Source organism: Marmota monax, unplaced genomic scaffold (assembly GCF_021218885.2).
Source record: "Marmota monax isolate L192 unplaced genomic scaffold, Marmota_monax_Labrador192_F-V1.1 WCK01_AAM20220418_F8-fsc00019, whole genome shotgun sequence".
Classification (NCBI taxonomy): domain Eukaryota; kingdom Metazoa; phylum Chordata; class Mammalia; order Rodentia; family Sciuridae; genus Marmota; species Marmota monax.
This window is the reverse complement of record NW_026695242.1, coordinates 1,563,618-1,584,573: the sequence shown is the minus strand read 5'-3', so window position 1 is coordinate 1,584,573 and position 20,956 is coordinate 1,563,618. Positions and strand designations below refer to the sequence as shown.

The window sequence follows — 20,956 nt, the reverse complement described above, 5'->3', positions numbered from 1 at the left end:
CAAGGAAGGGGACCCCCACCAGCCCACCAGAGAGGCTCTGCAGACCAGGTGTGGGGACAGGAACCTGGCCAGAGCTCCCCTCCCACCTGCTGTGCACAGTGACACAGTCACAGTTGAGCAACACTCCCAGGCCAACCTGAAAGCTGAACCAAGCTCTGCCTCTGGAGAACTCAGCCAGATGCCTGCAGGCTTAGGCTGGGCTGAGTCACTTCCTCACCTTAATTCTCCCCTAATGCCTTCCCTTTCTCTGCAGCTTTACTCAGGCACCACCGTCTGGGTGTGGAGCGTCTGGGGAAGCTGTGCAGGTGGGTCGGCTGAGCTGTTTATGTGGATATTTCCAACAGGGCTGGGGAGAGAGGATGTGGGGGTAAAAGTAAAGCCAGGTTTGTCTGCTGGCTCTGAAGGGCTAATCCCCTCTGCAAACAGGAGCACCTCTAAGCAGGAGTCCCTGGGGGCACAGAGAGCAGGGGTCTGGTGGAGGATGGACCCGGGAAGGAAGGGAGGATGAAGAGGAATAGGAAAGGGGAAGCAATGGCTAGGTTGAGTTCCAGAGACTTTCAATCCATTTCCCCTTCCCTAGAGAAGCTTCTATACCTTCCATTCCTAGGAGAAAAGGGCAGCATCCTAAAAGGTCCAATTCAAGGCTATGCTATATATCATGGTGCTAGTGTTTGAATGTGTCCCCCAAGAGTTCATGTGTTAGAAACTCAATCCCTAAACTTGTATGTAAATGGCATTTGGAAGTGGGCCTTTGGGAGAGAATTAGGTTAGATGAAGTCATGAGGGTGGGGAAAAAGAGACCATGGCTACTAGGCTTGCTCTGTTGTCACATTTATGGTCTCCACCATAATATGATGCAGAATGATGAGGCCCTCATCAGATGTTGAGCAGATGCCCATGTCATGCTCTTAGACTACCCAGCCTCCAGAACTGTGGGGCAAATAAACTTCTCTTCCATATGAATTACCCAGTCTCAGGTAATTTGTTATCAGACAGATGGTTTCCTGGATCAGTATAAGGAGATCTCATACAGTGGGCCACTTTATGCTTTGAATATAACCCTTGAAGCTCTGCTTCTGCAGCTCATTTATTTACTTATTTACTGTACCGGGGATTGAATTCAGGGGCACTCAACCACTGAGCCACATCCCCAGCCCTATTTTGTAGACTCAGAGGTAGGGTCTCTCTGAGTTGCTTAGCGCCTTGCTAAATTGCTGAGGCTGGCTTTGAACTTGCGATCTTCCTGCCTCAGCCTTCTGAGCCGCTGGGATGTGCCCCTGGCTACAACTTATTTTTAAAACAGACTGTTTCTTTCTCTTCCTCTCTCCCTGCTCCTCCCTTATCTCTCCCTCTCCCTAATCTCAGGGGAAACAGGATTACCTTTCTTCCCCATCCTAGGCAGATTTATCTGTCCTTGAGTACACACCCACCATAGGAACAAAGCAAACCAGATTTTGGGGAGGGTATTAAGCAATCTCAGAAATAACTATCTCCCAAATTAACAAGTGAATTATGGCTCCAACAGAACACGTGGAATTTGGCCTTTGAATCACCTCTTTACAAGTCCCCTGTTCTTGCTGAAGGACAGAATCACAGCCTTTGGAACAGGAGTCCCCCGTGTTTCTCCCTTGCTACCAAAGCAATAAACCTTCTTTTTCCTTTTTCTCAAAACCATGTCCTTGTTATTGGATTGACACTGGGGACAAGGACTGGGCTTTCGGCAACAGTCTCCTTGTCACTGTCTGCTTGCCTGTTTCTAGAAGTGCCTGTTACTCTTACCTATAAGTCCTCTTTCCTTCCCTTTGAAAACCACTAAACTTTCCCTTTTTGTGGTGGTGGGGGGCAATGCTGGCGAGAGAACCCAGGGCCTTGAGCACGCACACCAGGCAAGCACCCCACCACAGAGCCAAACTTTCTCTTAGGATACTGGATCCATTGTCTGTCTATCACTTGAATCGCTTCCTTCCTATATTCGCCTGCCTCAGCTTATACATTCGGAGAGAGAGATTGTGACAAAGTTTGAATTTGTATTGGGGTTTCATTCATATAGTTTGCAGGAGTTAAAGAGTGTAAGACTTGTGAAAAGGAGCCTTCTGCTCCCTCATCAGTTACCAATCCTTCTACTGAAACATACGCCTTCAAGGTTTATAATTTGATCTTTTGGCATTTGTCTCTAATTCTCTCAATAATATATTTATTACTTAACTATGCTTTTTTCAATTTTGGGCATCATTTACTGTCTTCCGCATTTTAACAAAGCCACTCACCCTTCCCAGCCCCCGTCCTCCCAATGCAGTCATATAATAATTTGATTAGAGCAACAGCCATTGTTCACATTATTCCCACTGTGTAAAAACTACGCTTATGTATTCACTTTGGGTGTGTGTGTTTGGAGGTTCTTAGATCCTTGCTTAGCATCTGGATGGCTATCTTAAATGACAGCCGCCATTTTAATTTTCACTTTCCTGCCTAAAGACTCACCACCACTCCCTCATACCAACCCAACCCCTAACGGCCCACATTAGGACCCGCCCAGCTCTGATTCCTGAGCTTCCCCATAAAGGTCCCAGAACTCAAGCCTGTTTTGCCTCTCTCTCCTATAGAGAGATGGACTTTATCTGTCAGCTCTGACAAATAAACTCTCCTGTGTATCTCTGCCTGGTCTCCATCTTTCATTTCTCACTTACCTTTCTGTCCTTGCTCTCTTTCCCTTCAGGGGGGTGCTGGGGATTGAACCCAGGGCCTTTGCAGATGCTAGGCAAGTACTCTACCACTGGGCTCTACCTTCAGCCCTCCAAGTGTTTGTACTATAAAGCCTGTAATGGGCTCTATTTATCATTTTATGTTCAATTTTTATTTGGCCCGGAATAATATTTTTCTCTGTACTCAATGCCATAGCTTTCAGTTGTTAAAATCTCCCTTCATGATGCTCTGATGATATTCTGCCCATTATATTTTCTTGCGGAGGTCTCTTTGGGTTTTCTGACCTAGTCTGGTTTGGGCTGGTTGCCCTGTGAGCCTGTTGCATTGTTTTCATTCCTACCTCTCTTCACTAATACCCTAGGGATTCTCTTCATCACCCCTTGGGTCAGATTCCTGTTTCCTGTCATCTTTTTCTTGGTTTACTACATAATTCTGGTGAAACACATCCTTCGGAAGTCTCATGAGTAGGTGAAAAAAGTTTTTTTTAAACCATAAACAACTAAAAGTGTTTTTTCTACCTTCAAACTTCATTGATAATTTGGTTGGGTATAAAACTTTAATTTGGAGACAATTTCCTTCAGAATTTTGAAAGCGTTGCAAGTCTTCTAATTGCCAATGTATCTTTCCAGAGATTCAAGCCACTCTAATTTCTGATCTATTCCTCCTTCCCTTTAGAGACTTGTAGCACCTTTGCTTCATCTTCAGTGTTACCTTGATGTGGGTCCACTTCATCCATCGTGTTGGGCACACAGTGAACTCTTTAAATCTGGAAATAATGTTTCTGGTGTTAGAAAATTTTTCTTCAAGCATTTCCTTGATCATTTTATCCTTTCCATCTTCTTTACTTTTCTTTCTTTCTTTTTTTTGGAAGTTGTATTATTCAGAAGTTGCGCCTCCTCAATGAGTTCTAATTTTCTTACCCAATTGGTATTTTCCAGTTCTATGTTTTTGCACCGCCTTCGTGGGATTTTTTCTCACCTGTATTTCCAATCCTTTTGTTGATTTATTTGATTTGTGATATTATATTTTAAATTTTCTGTCTTGAGACGGGAACTTGCTAGATTGCTCCTGGATTCAAGGGATTCTCCTAATCCAGCTTTTCAAATGCTGAGATTCCAGGCACTTTGTATCAGACCTTTGTATTTTTAATATATAAGAGCTCCATTTTGGGGGCTGGGGATGTGGCTCAAGCGGTAGCACGCTCGCCTGGCATGCGTGCGGCCCGGGTTCGATCCTCAGCACCACGTACAAGCAAAGATGTTGTGTCCGCCAAAAAATAAATAAATTTTCTCTCTCTCTCTCCCTTTAAAAAAAAAAATAAAGCTCCATTTTATCCTTTGGATATTTCTTTTTCTTTCTTTCTTTCTCATTTTGTACTGGAGATAGAACCCAGGGGTGCTCTATTACTGAGCTACGACCCAGCCCTTTTTATTTATTTTGAGAAAAGGTCTTGTTCAATTGCCAAGGCTGGCCTTGAACATGCAATTCTCCTGCCTCAGTCTCCCACTGCTGGGATTACAGGCATGTGTTGCTATAACTGAATTTGACATTTTTAGATCTTTTTCTTTCTTTTTCTCCTCCTCCTCCTTCTCCACTCACTTCTTTTGTGTTCCTGGCGATTTAACCCAGGGTTTAGTATGTGGTAGACAAGTGCTCTATGTCCCAGCACTTCAGGTCTTTTGGGGGGTGCTAGTCGGATTTCTCAAAATAGACTCTTTCATCAGTACCCTGGTGTTACCTGTTCTTGAGGACTGACTGAATGAAGAAAGCTGGGGTTCCACCCTATCTGCAAATGTTTGCTTCCAGGGCTGGGGATGTAGCTCAGTGGTACAGCACTTACCTGCAAATGTTTACTTCATCCTCTATTTTATCTTTTTCTCTTTCAGAACTAAAGGGATTGAACCCGAGGCCTTGTAGTGGTAGGCAAGCAAGCACTCTACCACAGAGCTATATCCCTCTCTCTCTCTCTCTCTGGATACTAATTGAACCCAGGAGTGCTCTATTTCTGAGCTACATTCTCCATCCCTGCCCCCTTTTAAATTTTACCTTGAGACAGGGTCTTGCTAAATTGCCCAGGCTACCCTTGAGTTGGTGATCCTCCTGCCTCAGCCTCCTGAGTAGCTGGGATGACAGGCATTATCCTCTACACCCAGATATATCCCTGCTCTAAATACAGAGCTCTCTTACCAGTTGAATCCAGTATATTCCACTCTAGTGAACTTCTTCTTCTTTTTTTTTTTTTTGAGAGAGAGAGAGAGAATTTTTTAATATTTATTTTTTAGTTTTCGGCGGACACAACATCTTTGTTTGTATGTGGTGCTGAGGATCGAACCCGGGCCACACGCATGCCAGGCGAGCGCGCTACCGCTTGAGCCACATCCCCAGCCCTAGTGAACTTCTAATTTAATTGTCTCTGAGAATAAAATTTTGGTTTTTCACCAATTGGGATACCTGATCTCTTTTTAAATTGTCAAACAATTCTTTTATTCTTAGCTGCATCTTCACCCCTAATTCTTGTGCCATCAATTTTTTTTAACCTTTTGACATTTCAGAGTAAAATCTAGTTGCTTTTAGTTTCTCCCCATGCCATTTTAGGATTAAGCTCCCTTATATTTGCTAAATGGGTTGTCACTCATTCATTTTCCAGCTTCTGACATTGGGGTGGTCATTGTCGTCTCCACTCCCATTAATAAGCTGTGGCCCTCAACTTTAGTTATATGGCCTCCACTGGAAGCCCTGGGTCTTTGCTAAGTTTTCTCCACTCTGGCTGGACCAATGTGCAGCTTCCCAGCTCCGAAAATCCTCTGAAACCTCGTCCCTGCTGCCCACCTACAGCATCTGTCCCCCTAAGGCTTTTTTTGTTGTTGTTGTTGGGGGGGGTCTTGCTACCTTGCCTAGGCTGGCCTCAAACTCCTGAGCTCAAATGATCCTCCTGCTTCATCTTCTTGGGTAGCTGGACCACAGGGAGGACACACTGCTCACATGGCTTCATCTGTTTTCTTGCCTTTTGATGGGGGTGGGTGTTAGGAGTCACCCATGCCTCAAGAAGGAGAATTTTTATTGCTTTTTATTTTTATTTTTGTTGCTGGGGGTCAAACCCAGTAGCCTTGTACATGTTGAGTGTTTTTTCTTTTTTTAAATCAACTTTACTTATCTAAAACACAAGATTTAGGGACTTAAAATGAGTAATGCCAATCTCAAAATATTTTAGCATATGATAATCATCGCAGTACTTGTGAAATTATTAGGAAATAATCTAGGGCAATTTTGTGTGTTTATTCAGATTGTTGGAGATGATTGGTGACTGAAAAATATATTCTTCAAATAAAAGCTGAATAAAAGTAAATACACGGGCTGGGGATGTGGCTCAAGTGGTAGCGCGATCGCCTGGCATATGTGCAGCCTGGGTTCGATCCTCAGCACCACATACAGAAACAAAGATGTTGTGTCTGCCGAAAAACTAAAAAATAAATATTAAAAAAATCCTCTCTCTCTAAAAAAAAAAAAAAAAAAAAAGTAAATACAGACCATACAATGTCTCCATTTATTTACAATAAAATCCACTCATTTCCAGAGCCCAGTTTAACGACTTTTATTTCCAACATATGTGTCACTACTATCACAATCAAAATATAGAACATGTCCATTCCTTTGAAAAGCTTCTTTGTCCCTGGGTTTGCTCCCTGGTACTGCAGAGAAAAAGAAAAGAAGAAAGGAAGAACTTCCTGTGCCCTCAAAAGAGAGACTCATGTAGAATTTGGGGGTTCCTTCTCTGCATCTCCCTCTCTTCCCCCATCCCAGCTGCCCTCGATGACCTTGCACTCTCTCTCTCTTCCCCACCCAGTGGAACTCTTCTTGCCCTGGGCTCCATCTCCCATGGTTCAGAGTATATCCACAGGTGAAAGCCAGAGAGAACTTTGTCAGTGAGCATAGCTCTGCACTGATAATGTCCCAGGTAAAAAATGCATTGATATATTTTATCCAGCCTTTATAGTTGTTTATGGAAGAGGCCAAGAAAGAATAAATCTGATGCCAGCTACTCATCATCACACCTGGCAGGAATTTTAAAATATCTTTTTTTTTTTGGTAGGGGGGAGTACTAGGGATTGAACCCAGGGGTGCTTTACTACTGAATTATATCCTTAGCCCTTTTAGTTTTTTATTGGAGGCAGGGTCTCACTAAATTGCTGAAGGTCTTGCTAAATTGCTGAGGCTGGCCTTGAACTTTCCGTCCTCCTGGCTCAGCCTCGAAAGTCGCTGGGATTATAGGTGTGCACCACTGCGTCCAGCTAAAAGTGTCTTTTAAAATACACATTTGACATGTTAACTAAATCAAAGAACATGAAGAAAACACCTCACTAAAGTAATTCCTTATGACAATCACGGGGAGAGCCCTGCTGGATTTCAAAGAACACCAAAGACCTGATGGGATGGCTCTAGAGTCCCAAGGGTGGGGTTATAATCTGCTACCTGCTCACTTGGGTTTCTGGGCACTCCTGCAGGTAGCCCTGTTGTAATGGTCAAAGCAGCCACTTGGGAGGTCTTTTGGAGGGTGACTTTAGACTTGGAGCTGGGTTTGCATTTTGACTAAGATATTTACTGTGTGCCCAGGAACAAGGATAGAACTACTCTGGATTTGTTTTTTTTCATTTGCATAACCAGTAGAATGACATCAACTTAGGATCATTTTAAGAGCTAAAGGCTGGGACTGTAGCTCAATTGTGGAGTCTTGCCTAACAAGCCTGAGGCCCTGGGTTCAATCCCCAACATCACCAAAAAAAGGAAAAAAATGTTGTGTGTGCGGGCAGCGGCGGTTATTTACAGCTTAGCAGGGTGCTTTCTACATAGGAAACCCTTAACAGTTGTCTTTATGGACATAGAGATGTTTTGTGCCCTAAGTACTTCATAAGCTTCATGGGCACCATTTTTTAGAGCCCAGCACCTGAATCCCCCTTTCTCCATTATGCCAAGGCCCCTCCATTCCTCCCACTCCCCAGGACTGGAGTGACTATCTATGAGGCTTACAAATAATACTGTTATAGACATTTTTTGGTAGTTTTTATTTTTTTTGGGGGGGGGTGGGTACTGGGGATTGAACCCAGGGGCGCTTAACCACTGAGCCACATCCCCAGCCCTCACTCTCTCTGTTCTCTGCTCCCTGGTGGCTAGGTGGCCAACTGAATGATCCTGCCAAGGGAGAAAGGAGAGTTCTATTTTGGCAGTGGGTGCTGAGGCAGATCCAGGTCCACTGGCACCATGGCCAGTGTCCTGACCAGACCAAGCCGGGGGTGTGACCAGCCGGGTTCTCTGCTGCCAGTCACCCTTGGTTTTTGTCCATTTTCTCATCCTGGGTTTCCAACCATCATGATCTATGAGCTACCTGACATGTTTCCAAAAACAAAACCAAATAAAACTTTCCTTCTTCATTAGCCAGATTTGGTTTCTATTTCTTGTTACCAGGAACTCTGATTAGCATACCTAGTGTCAAAGATGATGCAAGTTATCAAAAATGGAGCAGTGAAACACTAGTGGGACTGAGGTGGCCCAGAGACTTTTTCTGCTGGTTGCTCTTAGCTGTAAGAGCAGCAACTTGTGGAAAAAAGAGAAAGTCAACAAAAAGCTGAACCTCAGGAGTAAACAAAGAAGAATGAATTAAAATAATGAATAACACTTTGCCCTATTACATTAGCAAATGTGTATTCACACACATTTATATGTGCACGTAATTAAATGATAATAGCTGGCATTTGTAAGGGACCAAAGTGTTCCATCATGTCACACATAGAGTCTTACAAATAATGTTGTTATGGACATTTTTTAATATGTATGTATGTGTGTGTGTGTGTGTATTTTTTTTTCTTTTTTTTTCTTTTGGCACGGGAGTGGGTACTAGAGATTGAACCCAGGGGCGCTTAACCACTGAGCAACATTCCCAACCCTTTTTAAAATTTTATTTAGAGGGACTGGGGTTGTGGCTCAGCAGTAGAGTGTTCGCCTTGAACATAGGAGGCTCTGGGCTCGATCCTCAGCACCACATAAACATAAATAAATAAAATAAAGATGTTGCGTTCAACCACAGCTAAAAAAATAAATAAATATTTTTAAAAAAAGTAACTTAAAATTTTTTTTTTATTATTTAGAGACAGGGCCTCCCTAAATTGTTGAGGCTGGCTTTGAACTTGCAGTCCTCCTGCCTCAGCCTCCCGGGCAGCTGGGAATATACATGTGTGCCACCGCACCCAGCCTTGAATACAGTTTTATGTGGAGGTATGTATTCATTTCTATTAGGTAAGAGTAAAATGGCTGTGTCATGTAGTAACTGTGTGTTTAGTCTTTATTCATTTGTGTGTGTGTGTGTGGGTGTGGGTGTGTGTGTGTATGTGTGTGTGTGTTGCTGGGGATTGAACCCAGGGCCTGGCATGTGCTAGGCAAGTGCTCTACTCCTGAGATACAAGCCTAGCCCACTTAAAAAAATATATATTTTTTTTATTTTTTATTTTGAGACAGTGTCTCACTAAGCTGCTGAGTCTCTTGACTCTGCCTTCCCAGTACCTGGGGTTATAGTTGTGTGCCACTGCCTGAGCCTTGGAAAAAAAAATTTTTTTTTTTCTTTTTTTTTCTGTAGTGCTTGGGCTAGAACTCAGTGCTTCATGCATGCCAGGCAAGTGCTCTACCACTGGGCTATCTCCTCAGTGCTTTTGATATTATTTTGAGCCAGAGCCCAAAGTAAGTGTTCTAGGCTGGCCTCAAACTTATGATCCTCCTGCCTCAGTCTCCTGAATCACTAGGATTACAGGTGGGCACCAGTGCACCTAGTAGGTGAGTTTGATCTTTTAAGGAATTGCCAAACAATGTCCTAAGGTCCTTTGACATTCCCACCAGGAGCATAAGAGAGTTCTGATTTCTCCACGTTCTTGCAACACTTCTGATTGCTTGCCTTTATTTTAGCCCCGGTGCTTATGGTTTGCATTTTCCTGATGGCTCAGTCTCCTTCCTTCTCCTATGCTCAGAATCCAGATGTTCTCTTTTTCTTTCTTTTTTGGTATTGAGGATTGAATCCCTCAGTGCTTTGCTATTGAGCTACATCCCCAGTCCTTTTTATTTTTTTTTCTGTTCTTTTTTTGAGACAGGGTCTTGCTAAGTTGCTGAGGCTGGCCTGGAACTTGTGATCTTTCCACCTTAGCCTCCTGAGTTGCTGGAATTACAGGCATGTACCACTGTGCATGGCCTCAGAGGCTCTCAAAGTTCCCTGAGGGCTGCTGTCACTGTTCCTTTGCTTCTCCCTCATCACACTCCCTAATGCTCACCCACAGTGGTGACTCTTCAGGTTCTGAGGAAAAAACCTTAATGAGCTCAGAATGTCAAGCCAGAGGGAACTTTGCTTTCATTCAATTCAAACTGCCTATTTTACAGTTGAGGAAATTGAGGCCTAGAGGGACCGATGGTTGCTCATTGTGTCAGTGTGCTGTTGGCAAAGAACCCAGACTTGCTTAAGGGAGCACGAGAGCCCTGGGTTTGGTTCTCATTGATCTGTGTCACTATCAGCCACTTTCTGGACCTTCTGGAACAGCGGTTTCTTTAGTTGTATAATGGAGACGATACCTATCATGCGGTTGGTTTGAGGATTTGAAATATTTAACATAGTAAGTGTTCACTAAATGAATTATTTAATTTTGGAATAGTTACTCTTTACACACCTATGATAAAAAGAGATTCCAACAGTACCAACGAGCATACAGTGAAAAATGAACCTCCTTCTCACATCCTTCCTGGGGGCTGCCACTGCTAGTGGGGTCCTGTCTTTCCTTTCAGGCCTCTTCCGTGCAGTGACGGGGGGCTGGAGTGGTGGGGATCACTAACCAGCCTGCCTTTCTAAGCTGATCTTTCCCACTTTGCCCCCTCAGGCCCCCTTTTCCCACCAGCACACAGGGCTTGGGGCTCTGTTATTTATCCAACTCCTCCCGCCCGGGCTTCCTCCACCTGGTAATGATTTCCTATGGAGTCTCCCAGGTGTCTCCATGGGGACAGTTTTTGCTCCAGTTTCCATGGCAACTCTTCAGGTTGCCATGGTGATACTTAAGTGATTATTTGGAGACCCTTAAATAAATCACCCATAGTGGTATATACTATAAGTGTTTGGCTTTGGCTCTTGTATTTGGGGCCAGATTTGGGGCCCAGGCCCACGGGCAGGAAAGGGGGGAAGAGGGAAGCGGGAGTCAGGGCCCATGGCCCTGGTTTCAACCCTGTGAGGGGCCCTCTCTGGGCAAAGTTGGAATTGAAACTTGTGAAATGGTACGAGGACAAGAGGAATCAGGCTTGTATAGTCCTTGAATAGGGACATTTTGCAGCCAGGACATCTGAGCTGAACTGTGGGTTCAGGATGAGGAGCACCTTCAAAGGAGCCATAAAGTGGGCAGGGATTCTGTCCAGGCCTGCTGACCTCAGGAGGCCCTCAATTCCTTCCCGATGCTACATTCTAAGGGGGAATTTACAGTTGAGTCCACTCTTTCATATATTTATTTATTTGACCAATATATTTAAAAATTGCAGGGGGCACGTACTGAGGATTGAAAACAGGGCACTCGATTACTGAGCCACATCCCCAGCCCTACTGTGTATTTTATTTAGAGACAGGGTCTCACTGAGTTGCTTAGCATTTACTTAGCTTTTGCTGAGGCTGGCTTTGAACTCGCGATCCTGCTGTCTCAGCCTCCGGAGCTTCTGGGATTACAGGCATGCACCAGTGCACCTGGCTAAAAATTAGCTATTTTTTGGTGCTGGGGATTGAACTCAGGACTTTGCACATGCTGAGCACATGTTCTACCACTGAGCCTTTAGTCTGACCACTACTTTTAAAGCCCCTGATGTTTGCCAGGCACTGTGCTAAGCCCTGAGGATAAGCAGAAAATACAACAAAAATCCCTGTGCTCGTGGACTCACATTCTACTATGGAAGAGAGACAACCAGCAAGATAAGTAGAACATCCAGTTTATTTTTTATTTTTTTTATTAATATTTATTTTTTAGTTTTCAGCGGACACAACATCTTTCTTTGTATGTGGTGCTGAGGATCGAACCCGGGCCGAACGCATGCTAGGCGAGCGCGCTACCGCTTGAGCCACATCCCCAGCCCAGAACATCCAGTTTAGATGGTGCTTTTGGTATCCTGGACAGTGTTGAGGGAATGCCAGGATCAGCTGCAGTTCCTGCTGACACCTGGGATGGGGGTCTCTGGGCAGAGTCATGGGGCTCAGCTCCAGGTCTCAGGACAGTTCCTCAAAGGGAGGAGTGTCAAGTGCGAGAGAGGATCTGGCTGAGACTTACTCTATGAGCAGCTACCAGTTCCATCCACTTGTGTGGCAGCACAGCTAAGCCACACACAAATCCCTTCCAGCCTGGATGCCTCACGAGATGCTTGGAAGCCGACGGACACAGCTGCAAGTCTAATCTCCATTTACAGACTGGGAAACTGAGTCACAGAAGAACAGAGGCAGCACACCTAAGGCAATGCTGCCCATGGGCAGCCCAGTGAGGACTAGAACTTGAGTCTCACGCATCTTAGCCCAGGTCCATTTCTGCCAGACCAGAAGATTTAATCACATAGTCTGCAAACTCTTACCTACCCTAGGCACTATGTCACAGAAGACTGAATGAGTTACTTGTACACCTGGGAGACCAGTATAGTCTATCTGGGGAGAGTTTGGTTGCTGTTATTTTTAATGTCAACCTCAGTTGATGTCATGCTCCCTTGACTTGGAACTTTATCACAGTCTACTCATGCCTGACATGTGTGACAAAAGAATCGGCCAGGCCTATTTACTGGAAGGATAGACAGAGGGCACAGGAACACCATTCTTCTAATTCCTGACTTCCCCAGCCCATCGGGGCTCTTCCAGAAAGTGAAGGTTGAGAAGCACAAGCCTCAAGGCCTGGGTAGCCGAAAAATCTTTCTAAGGAGGTGGTGAGGTTTGGGTTTTCCCACATGGGGCTCTCTTTGCCTTTTCTGAGTGTGGATTACCCACTTTCAAATAGACCTTGGATTTTAGGCCAGGTTAACAGGCAGGTTGAGGCTCCAAAAGGCACTTGCTGGAAATTTGCTAGGGTAGCAAGTGAAGGAGCTGAATGGCCGACCTCAGGCTGAATGGTATTCAGCACTTGAAGCCTGAGGTGTAAAACATGCTGGATTTCCAGAACAGCAGGAAGCATGTTAAAACTTCTCAATTTTATGTTTTATGCTGATGACATGCTGAAATATTTTGGACATGTTGGTTTTAAATAAAAAAGTTGAAATTAATTTCTCCAGTTTACTTATTTTTTCCTTTTTTTGCATGGTCGCTTTCCTTATGGAATTAATCTAGTATTAAATTAGTCCTCAACAATAATAGAGAACTACATTACAAATAAACTGGAAGCCAGATGTGATAGTGCACATCTGTAATCCCAGCAGCTTGGGAGGCTGAGGCAGGAGGATCAGAACTTCAAAGTCAGCCTTGGCAACTTAGCGACATACTGGGCTGGGACTCAGTGTTAAGCGCCCCTGGGTTTAATCCCTGCTACCAAAAGAAAAAGAAGAATGAAGAAAACAATTTTATGTATCATTCTATGCCCGTGACCCAGCATTGGAGTTCAGATGTAGTAAAGTTTGGCAGTCATGTTATTTTGGAACGAATGTTTGACAGTCACATTTTCCATCAGTTCAGGACTATTCTGAACTGCCTGATACTGCTAAGGGAATATGATCTAATTTAAATGTCAATGTTTATATATATAACTCAGGCATAACATTTTCAAGAAAGGAAAAGGGAAAGTGAAGGAGTCAGGGTCTTAGTTCTGCATTTCTTTTTTTTTTTTTTTTGGGGGGGGGGGAAGTCCCTGGTCTCACCCCACCCTAGCTGAGGAGTTTAGGAGAATATTCTGAACTTTGTTGAGCCCAAATGGGAAAAAGGTCCTGATACACCACAGGCAGAGATACGATCCTCTCCTACTTCCCGTCCCTCCTGTTTCTTTGTTAACCCCTATTTTTAGCTAGGCACATGGCCACCCAGAGTCCAAACGTTTTCCAGCCTCCCTCGAGCTGGGTTTGGCAGGTTCTGGCTGAGGGGATGTAAACAGAAGTGTCAAGTGACTTTGGGGAACTTTCCTTAAAGGGTAGTGCCAGGCCTCTTTCCCTATTTCTTCTGGCTGGAGGGCCTGGAGCTGGAGCAGGCACCTTAGAGAAATGAGGATGGGGCTGTACCTAAGGCACTGTGGAGTAGAAGGCTGGGGGCCCAAGATCCCTCCTTGGCAACTCTGAAACCACTGTCTTATCACCGAAACGCTCACTTGTGAGTTTCATTTTTTTTTAAACTGGAGATTAACCACTGAGCTGCATTCCCAGCCTTTTAAATTTTTTTTAATTTTTAAAAATTTATTTTTTTTTTAGTTTTTTAGGTGGACACAATATTCTTCTTTTATTTTTATGTGGTGCTGAGAATTGAACCCAGGGCCTCACGCATGCTAGGAGAGCACGCTACCACTTGAGCCACATCCCCAGCCCGTATTTTTTAAAATTTTGAGACAGTGTCTCACTAAGTTGTTTAGGGCCTCACCAAGTTGCTGAGGCTGGTCTTGAACTTGTGATTTTCCTGCCTCAGCCTCCCAAGTGGCTAGGATTTTAGGTGTGTGGCACCATGCTTGGCTCACTTGGGAATTTTTATGTCAGGAAAGAAAATCTTAGCATCCAGGGCTGTGTCAATCTGCAGTTTTGGTCACCCTGTCCTAACCAATGACAGCAACCTCCCATCTGATTAGCTGGTGCCTCCTGCTTTTGAACTCAGGGGCACTCCACTATTGAGCCACATCCCCAACCCTTTTTTGTATTTTATTTAGAGACAGGGTCTTGCTGAGTTGCTTAGCATCTTGCTTTTGCTGAGGCTGGCTTTGAACTCATGATCCTCCTGCCTTGAGCTCCTGAGCCACTGGGACTGCAGGCATGTGCTACTGTGCCTGGCTGGTGCCTCCGCCTTTCTCTTGTTATCCTTGGAAGGAACTACTCAATTACTCCCAGAGCAGAACACTCCAGTAACTTCCAGAACAAGTGCTGCTCCAATATGACTCAATTTCTTTACCATTAGGTACTGGTGTAAACAAAACAAAACAAACAACAAAACAACAACAACAACAACAACAACAAAAAAGACCTTCAGAAGCTACAAAGTCAGAAAGGTACAAGAGAATGCAAATACGTCACCTGCTACCTCTGTCCTTCAGTTACCCAGTTTTTGTCCCCAGAAGCATCCAGCATTCCCAGTTTACTATATTCTCTGTTAATGACTTTAAAATGGTACCCTCTCTTGAATGGAAAAAAGGTCACAGGACATTGTGTTTTATCATAAATCTAACAGTCACACCCAAATTTCCCTATAAAAAATGTCTGGATTATTCTGCTCTTACCCTCATAAGAGCACAATCAATTTTTATGGCCCAAATGAAATTGTTTAAGCCCTTGGCCATGTGACTCTGGTTGGTCCCCTTCCCTAGCCCAATATGAGAGACTAGTACAACACTTCCTAGATCTACTGACTGAACAGTGGGGCAGATGTCATGTGTAGGGAGGCCAGATTTCCAAGGCTATAAAGAACCCCATCTGGGTAAATTAAGAACAGAGGAACCAGGCTTGTTGGCACACACCTGTAATTCAAGCTAATCCTCAAGGGGCTGAGGCAGGAGGACCACAGGTTTGAGGCTAGCCATGGCAACTTAGTGAGATTCCTGTCTCAAAATAAAAACAATTCAGCAGTAGAGCAGCCCTGGATCCAATCCCCAGCACTGCAAAATACCCAAAATGAAAGGGCTAGAGAGTTGGTATTTAGCTGCAAATTCATTTTTTTTTTTTTTAGTAAAAATAGTAATGGTTACCACAGTTGTGAACACTTACTATGTACTATGTGCAAGGCACTGTACTAAGAGCTTTAGGTACAGTCACTTTTAAACCACCCTCACAGTGACCCTAGAGCTGGACAACACTAAATGGCATCCCTGTCTGATAAATGAGTAAAGTGAGGCAAAGAGGCAAAGTCATTTGTCCAAAGTCACCAGGTAGAAAATGGCGACGAGGGTGGGGATTTGAATCCTGACACTCTGATGACACTTAGCAAGTTTTCTTGGGCCTAAACATTTACACGTTCATATACTGTAAACAGACTGGGGGGTCTGGGGAGGATGGCAATGTCCTTCCCAGTTATGAGACTTGTGTCCTCTTCTCAGGGCACAGCTTCTGGAATCCACAGAATTCCTCCTACAGAAGGAGGCCCATCAGAGGACCTGTCAGGAGGGGTTGGAACCAGAGGACCAGCCAGTCGCGGCAAGCTTTCCTTTGCTTATGTGCTGTGTGTGACAGGCCCTGGGTGATGCTGCTTGCCTCAAGAGTGCTGGGCATGCTGGCCAAATTTGGTCCTGACCCTCTTTGCTTCATCCCTTCTGTTGAAGGATTCTTTATAGATGCATAAATATCTGTAGCTGGGCAGGGTGGTAAGTCCAAGCCCAGTGACTCGGGAGGCTGAGGTAGGAGTACCCCCAGTTCAACGCCAGTTTGGGAAACCTAGAGACCCTGTCTCAATAAAAGAAAAATCTAATTGGCCTGTTTACTGCTGCAACCCTAATTCCTAGATGGGTGCCTTAGGTATTTCAGGCCCTAAATCTTCATTGAATGAATGAAAGAACATAAGTCAGGAACCTGGTCCTGGCCAGGGGGCACTTCCAGTGTGCCAGCTTTGGAGACCTTCTTCCACTGTCTCCTGCTGCATTAGCTCCAACACAGGGCTGACTTCATCCCTCACCTTCCTAAATCTCAGAGGCGGGGAGGGTGGGGCACTCATGGCGGTGTTCAAGCACCCAGAGAGGTGCGCTTGTGGCAGGGGATATTTCCTATTTCAGGAGCCCAAGCTCATTCAAGTCTTAATTGCCCTGTTTCATAACCCACAAGGATGACGCTGCTATAGTTTTACAGCGAGGTTCTCCTCTTGCATTTTGGTATAAAAATAAAGAGGTCTGCCAAGAGACAGCAAAAATTCAAGAAAAATAATCATTATACAGTGTCAGGTTCAATCAGACATGAATCAATGTGAATACACATGGATAAATCCTTAAATAGAAACACGGCACCATAATTTAACTGACAGACACGGAAAGACTCCAGAATGTCTCTCCTACCCACGAAGTGCTGACAAAGCAGGGGGCTATAATCAAGTCAAGAGCTATCTTAATCCCCCTGGTCCACAAGATGTAAACGGAAAGGGCCGGGCAGACCTCTATAGTCAGAAAGAGAACTGCTCATGGATGAGTTGAAACATAAAATGTTTTCTTATTTCTTCCAAAGAGGTCCAGAGAGTAACATCCAAACCCTTTCCTGAGATCACTATTGAGAATCCTGCTGCCATGTCTCCAGTCTGCTGGCAGAAAGCCAATGCCAGGGCAGAAGGATGATCACAAGGGCAAATTTTAACACTGTCACAGAACAGTGGGGAGCAGAGAATGCTGCCCGTGTTGATGCTGTGGTGGTACCAGGAGGGGGCAGTGTCCTCTGGGCATGTGGCTTCTCACTGGGTGACTGCCCCACACCTGGCTGGATCCCAGGGTGATGTGGGTCGATCTGCACCCATAGGTCACTTATGTCTCCCACCGACCTGTCAGCGTACACTGGAGTGCTCCCCCAGTCAGGCCCTGCAGTAATACGTTACGCTGCAGGACAGCAGGCCTGCCGTTCCCTCCCTGGCCACGCTGTGTTCTCCAGGGCTCTTGGATGGATCAGGCCTGTGGCTTACTTCCCAGGCAAGTTTTCAAGAAGGCAGTTGCATGTACACGTGGGGTCCCTGTGGCCCTCCCTGGGTTACGTGAGGAGCAGTGCCTCAGTGAGGTGCTGAGTGGAAACCCTGAGTCAGCAACTGTTTACAGCCTTAATTGTTGTAAAGGGAGGGATGGGGGCGAATATTAAGAAAAAAGGCATTTTCCCCATCATTTGATACCTTGAGAGAAGGTCACAAGTCAGCCTAATGGATGCAGACAAAACATAAGGCCAAGCTACAAATTTTAATGGAATTCTAAAAACAACTCGGGTCAAGAATTGCTAACTTAGGAACCTCATCAGTATGGGAGAGAAATCACGGATTCTACTTTCGATCCAAAAACTAACAGCAACACTGAATCTATTAGCAGCATTAACTCAGAACTTGGGAAATCAACAAAGGGACATCCAAAGCACTTAAGCACAGTTCTAGAAAATACTGCTTCAATTCTTTTGGTGTCCTCTTTTACCACATCCATCTCTTTAATCACTCAAACAATAACCTCCTGTCCCTTCAGTTTGGGCTGTTGTCTATTGGAGAGCGGAGACAGTTGAACCTGCTGTCACTGCAGCAGCAGACCTTTAGGAGTGACTGGAGCAAGAAAATAGTGTCAAATCCCTGCTTTCTGGTCATCTCACTCCCTGGGCAGAGAAGAGCCAGAACAATGTGACTCATCTGGGCAGGGAAGTGGGGGGACAAGCCCCACAGAATGCTCTTCAGGAGTAGGGGAACTGCAGCCATTGCCACTTATCCCTGGCTCTGAGCCAGTCTGACTGAGCAAATTCAGCACAAAGAACACATTGTCCCCAGGAGCAAACCCCCTCTTAGAAGATGAGCTACTTGCATTTCTTTCCTATGTTGTGTGAAACCTCTTCCAAATCCCTGACAGACCTCCAGCAATGGTGCTGGCACCAGGCAGCAGCCTGAGTAAACCCAGGACACCAGGCTGGTTTTCTTCTGACAGCCTCAGTGTCTGCTTTCTATTGTCCCAGGAGATTTATACTCTTCAAGGGAACTGTGTTGCCAGCTGGGGCACATCCCCAGCTCCAGCTGATGCTCACCCCCTACGAGGGCCGCCTCCTCTCTTGTCTTGGCTGGTGCCTGCCTGTGACCAGGAGCACTCCTCTCCCACCACTGTCCCTGGGGTACTTTATAGGTCATCAGTTCTGCACCAGCCCTGCACCCTTCAGTTCTGGGAAGTAGGACAGACAGGGAGACACCTCAGGAGGGGTGTGGATGTCAGCAGAAGGCAGCGCTGGCAGCCTAGACAGCTGTGTATCATCTCTGTGGATACTGCCAGGTTCTAAGATACCTTGTCCCCACCTTAAGAGGCTCTTAGCTTTATGGAGGCTTCTATAGGACATGGAGAATAGCTTTGGCTTTTGAAACAAGGTAGGGCCCCACTATGGGTCAGAGGTAGAGGAAAACAGGACAGACACAGCATCTTAAAGACAACAATTCAGAGGAGCTTGGGCCTCTCAACAGTCTCCACTCAGTTACCAATTCTAGATGGTCCTATTTGCTTAACCAGCTTTTCCAGTGTCACTTTAATGCTTCCTTGGTTTCTATAGCTTCTTGGTTTCAAAAAGAAAATAAAACAAAAGCAAAAATTCCAAATCCCTCAAATGGAGCAAATAAATAATAGCAATAATATTTACACGTGTATGCCACATTGAGAGGTTCCAGAATGACCAAGTAGAAGAAACAGGAACGTGCCCTGGCCTGCGTGGGGCCTCAGACCTGGCTCACAGTCAGGCGTGAAGACACCTGGGAGCTGGTGAAGGCTATGCAGTAAGGAGGATGGGCAGTGACTCCTGGCTTTGCCTCTTCTTAAGTCCAGGGAGGGAGGGTGGTAGGAGATGCTGAGATGCTCACAGGTTAGATAACCAACAATCCAGCCTGCCTCAGTGCCCCAGAGCAGTCAGGTATGGGCTTTCCTGTATTAGAGGGTGAGCTGCTCCTGGAGATGTCAGGGCCCCCTCTGACCACTGGCACAGGTCTCTTTAAGCCACCTGCAGACGCACAAGGAGCTGAGATGTGAGAAGCTCCCCTCTTTCCCAGACTATGTGACAAGAGGGATATGGAATTCATTTGTGTCGAAGATCAGAGGCCTCCTAGGAGGGTTTGGGTCCCTGTCGGCTTTGTGGAGCAGCTTGAAGAGCCCAGTTCCAATGTTCATTGGGATTCCCATGATGATGCACTCGGACACCCCTGGAACCAAGCAGAATTTAGATCAGAAAACTCTCAACACATAGGTGGGTTTTCAGGAGGAACAGTCTATTGAATTGGGCACTAGAAAACTAGAATCTGAGTTCTAGCTCCATAGCACATCAATTGGTTGAACTTGGAAAATCACTTTCCTTCTCATCTATAAAAGAGGGATGGCTCTGAAGCAGTGGCCTGGTACTGTGCGCCTGGGAAGGTGGAGGGACTTTTGTACCCTCAGGGAGGGACACTGTCTGCTCAGGGCCCAGCAGACTGTTTGGAAACTAAAATATATTCAGCTAGTTCTCTTCCAGATGAGCCAAGGCATCCTGTAGCCTCTGCCATTGAGAACATAACCTAGACAGCTAGGGTACTGAATAATGCTTGGGAAACTGAGTTTGCCACCCACAGAATCTGTAGCTTAGGTCCTGGAAAGAAGCAAACAACTGGGATGGCAGTGAGCAGATGTCAATGCCCTTGGAAACTGTAGCAGGCAGCTGTCAGTTATGCTCAGAGGAAGGGGCTGGGTGAAGCTTACCAGCCGCCCAAGCCTGGAATAGAGACCCTCAGAAGGAAGGCTCCTGCAGAGTTCCACGAGTGAGGGGCGGTGCAGAGTCTCTGTATAAGCTCTAGTTTGGCTTTTAGAAGTCTCTGTATAAGCTCTAGTTTGGCTTTTTAGAAAGCAAATTCTGGCTTTGCATCAGGCTTCTAAAGCATGTAAGTGGCTACTCTGCTCCATGCTTCATGACAACAAGGAACCAGACAAGCAAAAAACCAAACAAAACCACGTACTGAGGGCTAACCTGGCTTTCAGTGTGCTAAAGGACCAGGAGGAGAGGAAATTTTTCAAAGTGGGGTGGGGTGGCTGTGCTGGATTACAAAGGGTTGGACGGTGGTGGAGAGGCAGCAGGAGTAGGTGGGCAGTCAAGCCCAGCTTCCTGGGGTCAGGGGTGGGTTGCTGGGTTGCAGTCCATGTCAGCAGACTTGCTCTCCTTTTGCTTACAGCCTTGGCCTCCTGTTCTTCTCTGCCTTCCTCTCACCCCACATCAATCAGTGCTTCTTTTTCTTTCCTCTCACCCTTCTTTAACTTGAAGAACTGTGTAATTTCTTTTCCTCTTCCTCTCCAATTTGTGCCTCCCCCCACCTTTATTTGTGATGGGAATCAAACCCAGGGCTTCTTGAACATTAGGCAAATGCTTTACCTCTGAGATATACCCCAGACCCCAT

The 20,956-nt window shown here is 45.4% G+C and overlaps 1 protein-coding gene across 2 annotated transcripts in view; it reads right to left on the bottom strand.

Annotated features, from left to right (window-relative positions):
• Nucleotides 1-17,749: 17,749 nt before the first annotated feature.
• Nucleotides 17,750-20,956, bottom strand: part of Polr3a (RNA polymerase III subunit A) — a 40,706-nt gene continuing 37,499 nt past the window's right edge. For both annotated transcript variants that reach the window (XM_058577905.1, XM_046419765.2), the window contains one exon: nt 17,750-19,735. In XM_058577905.1, coding sequence (XP_058433888.1) covers nt 19,587-19,735 — 149 coding nt within the window. In that variant the 3' untranslated portion in view covers nt 17,750-19,586. The remainder of the gene's footprint in view (nt 19,736-20,956) is intronic.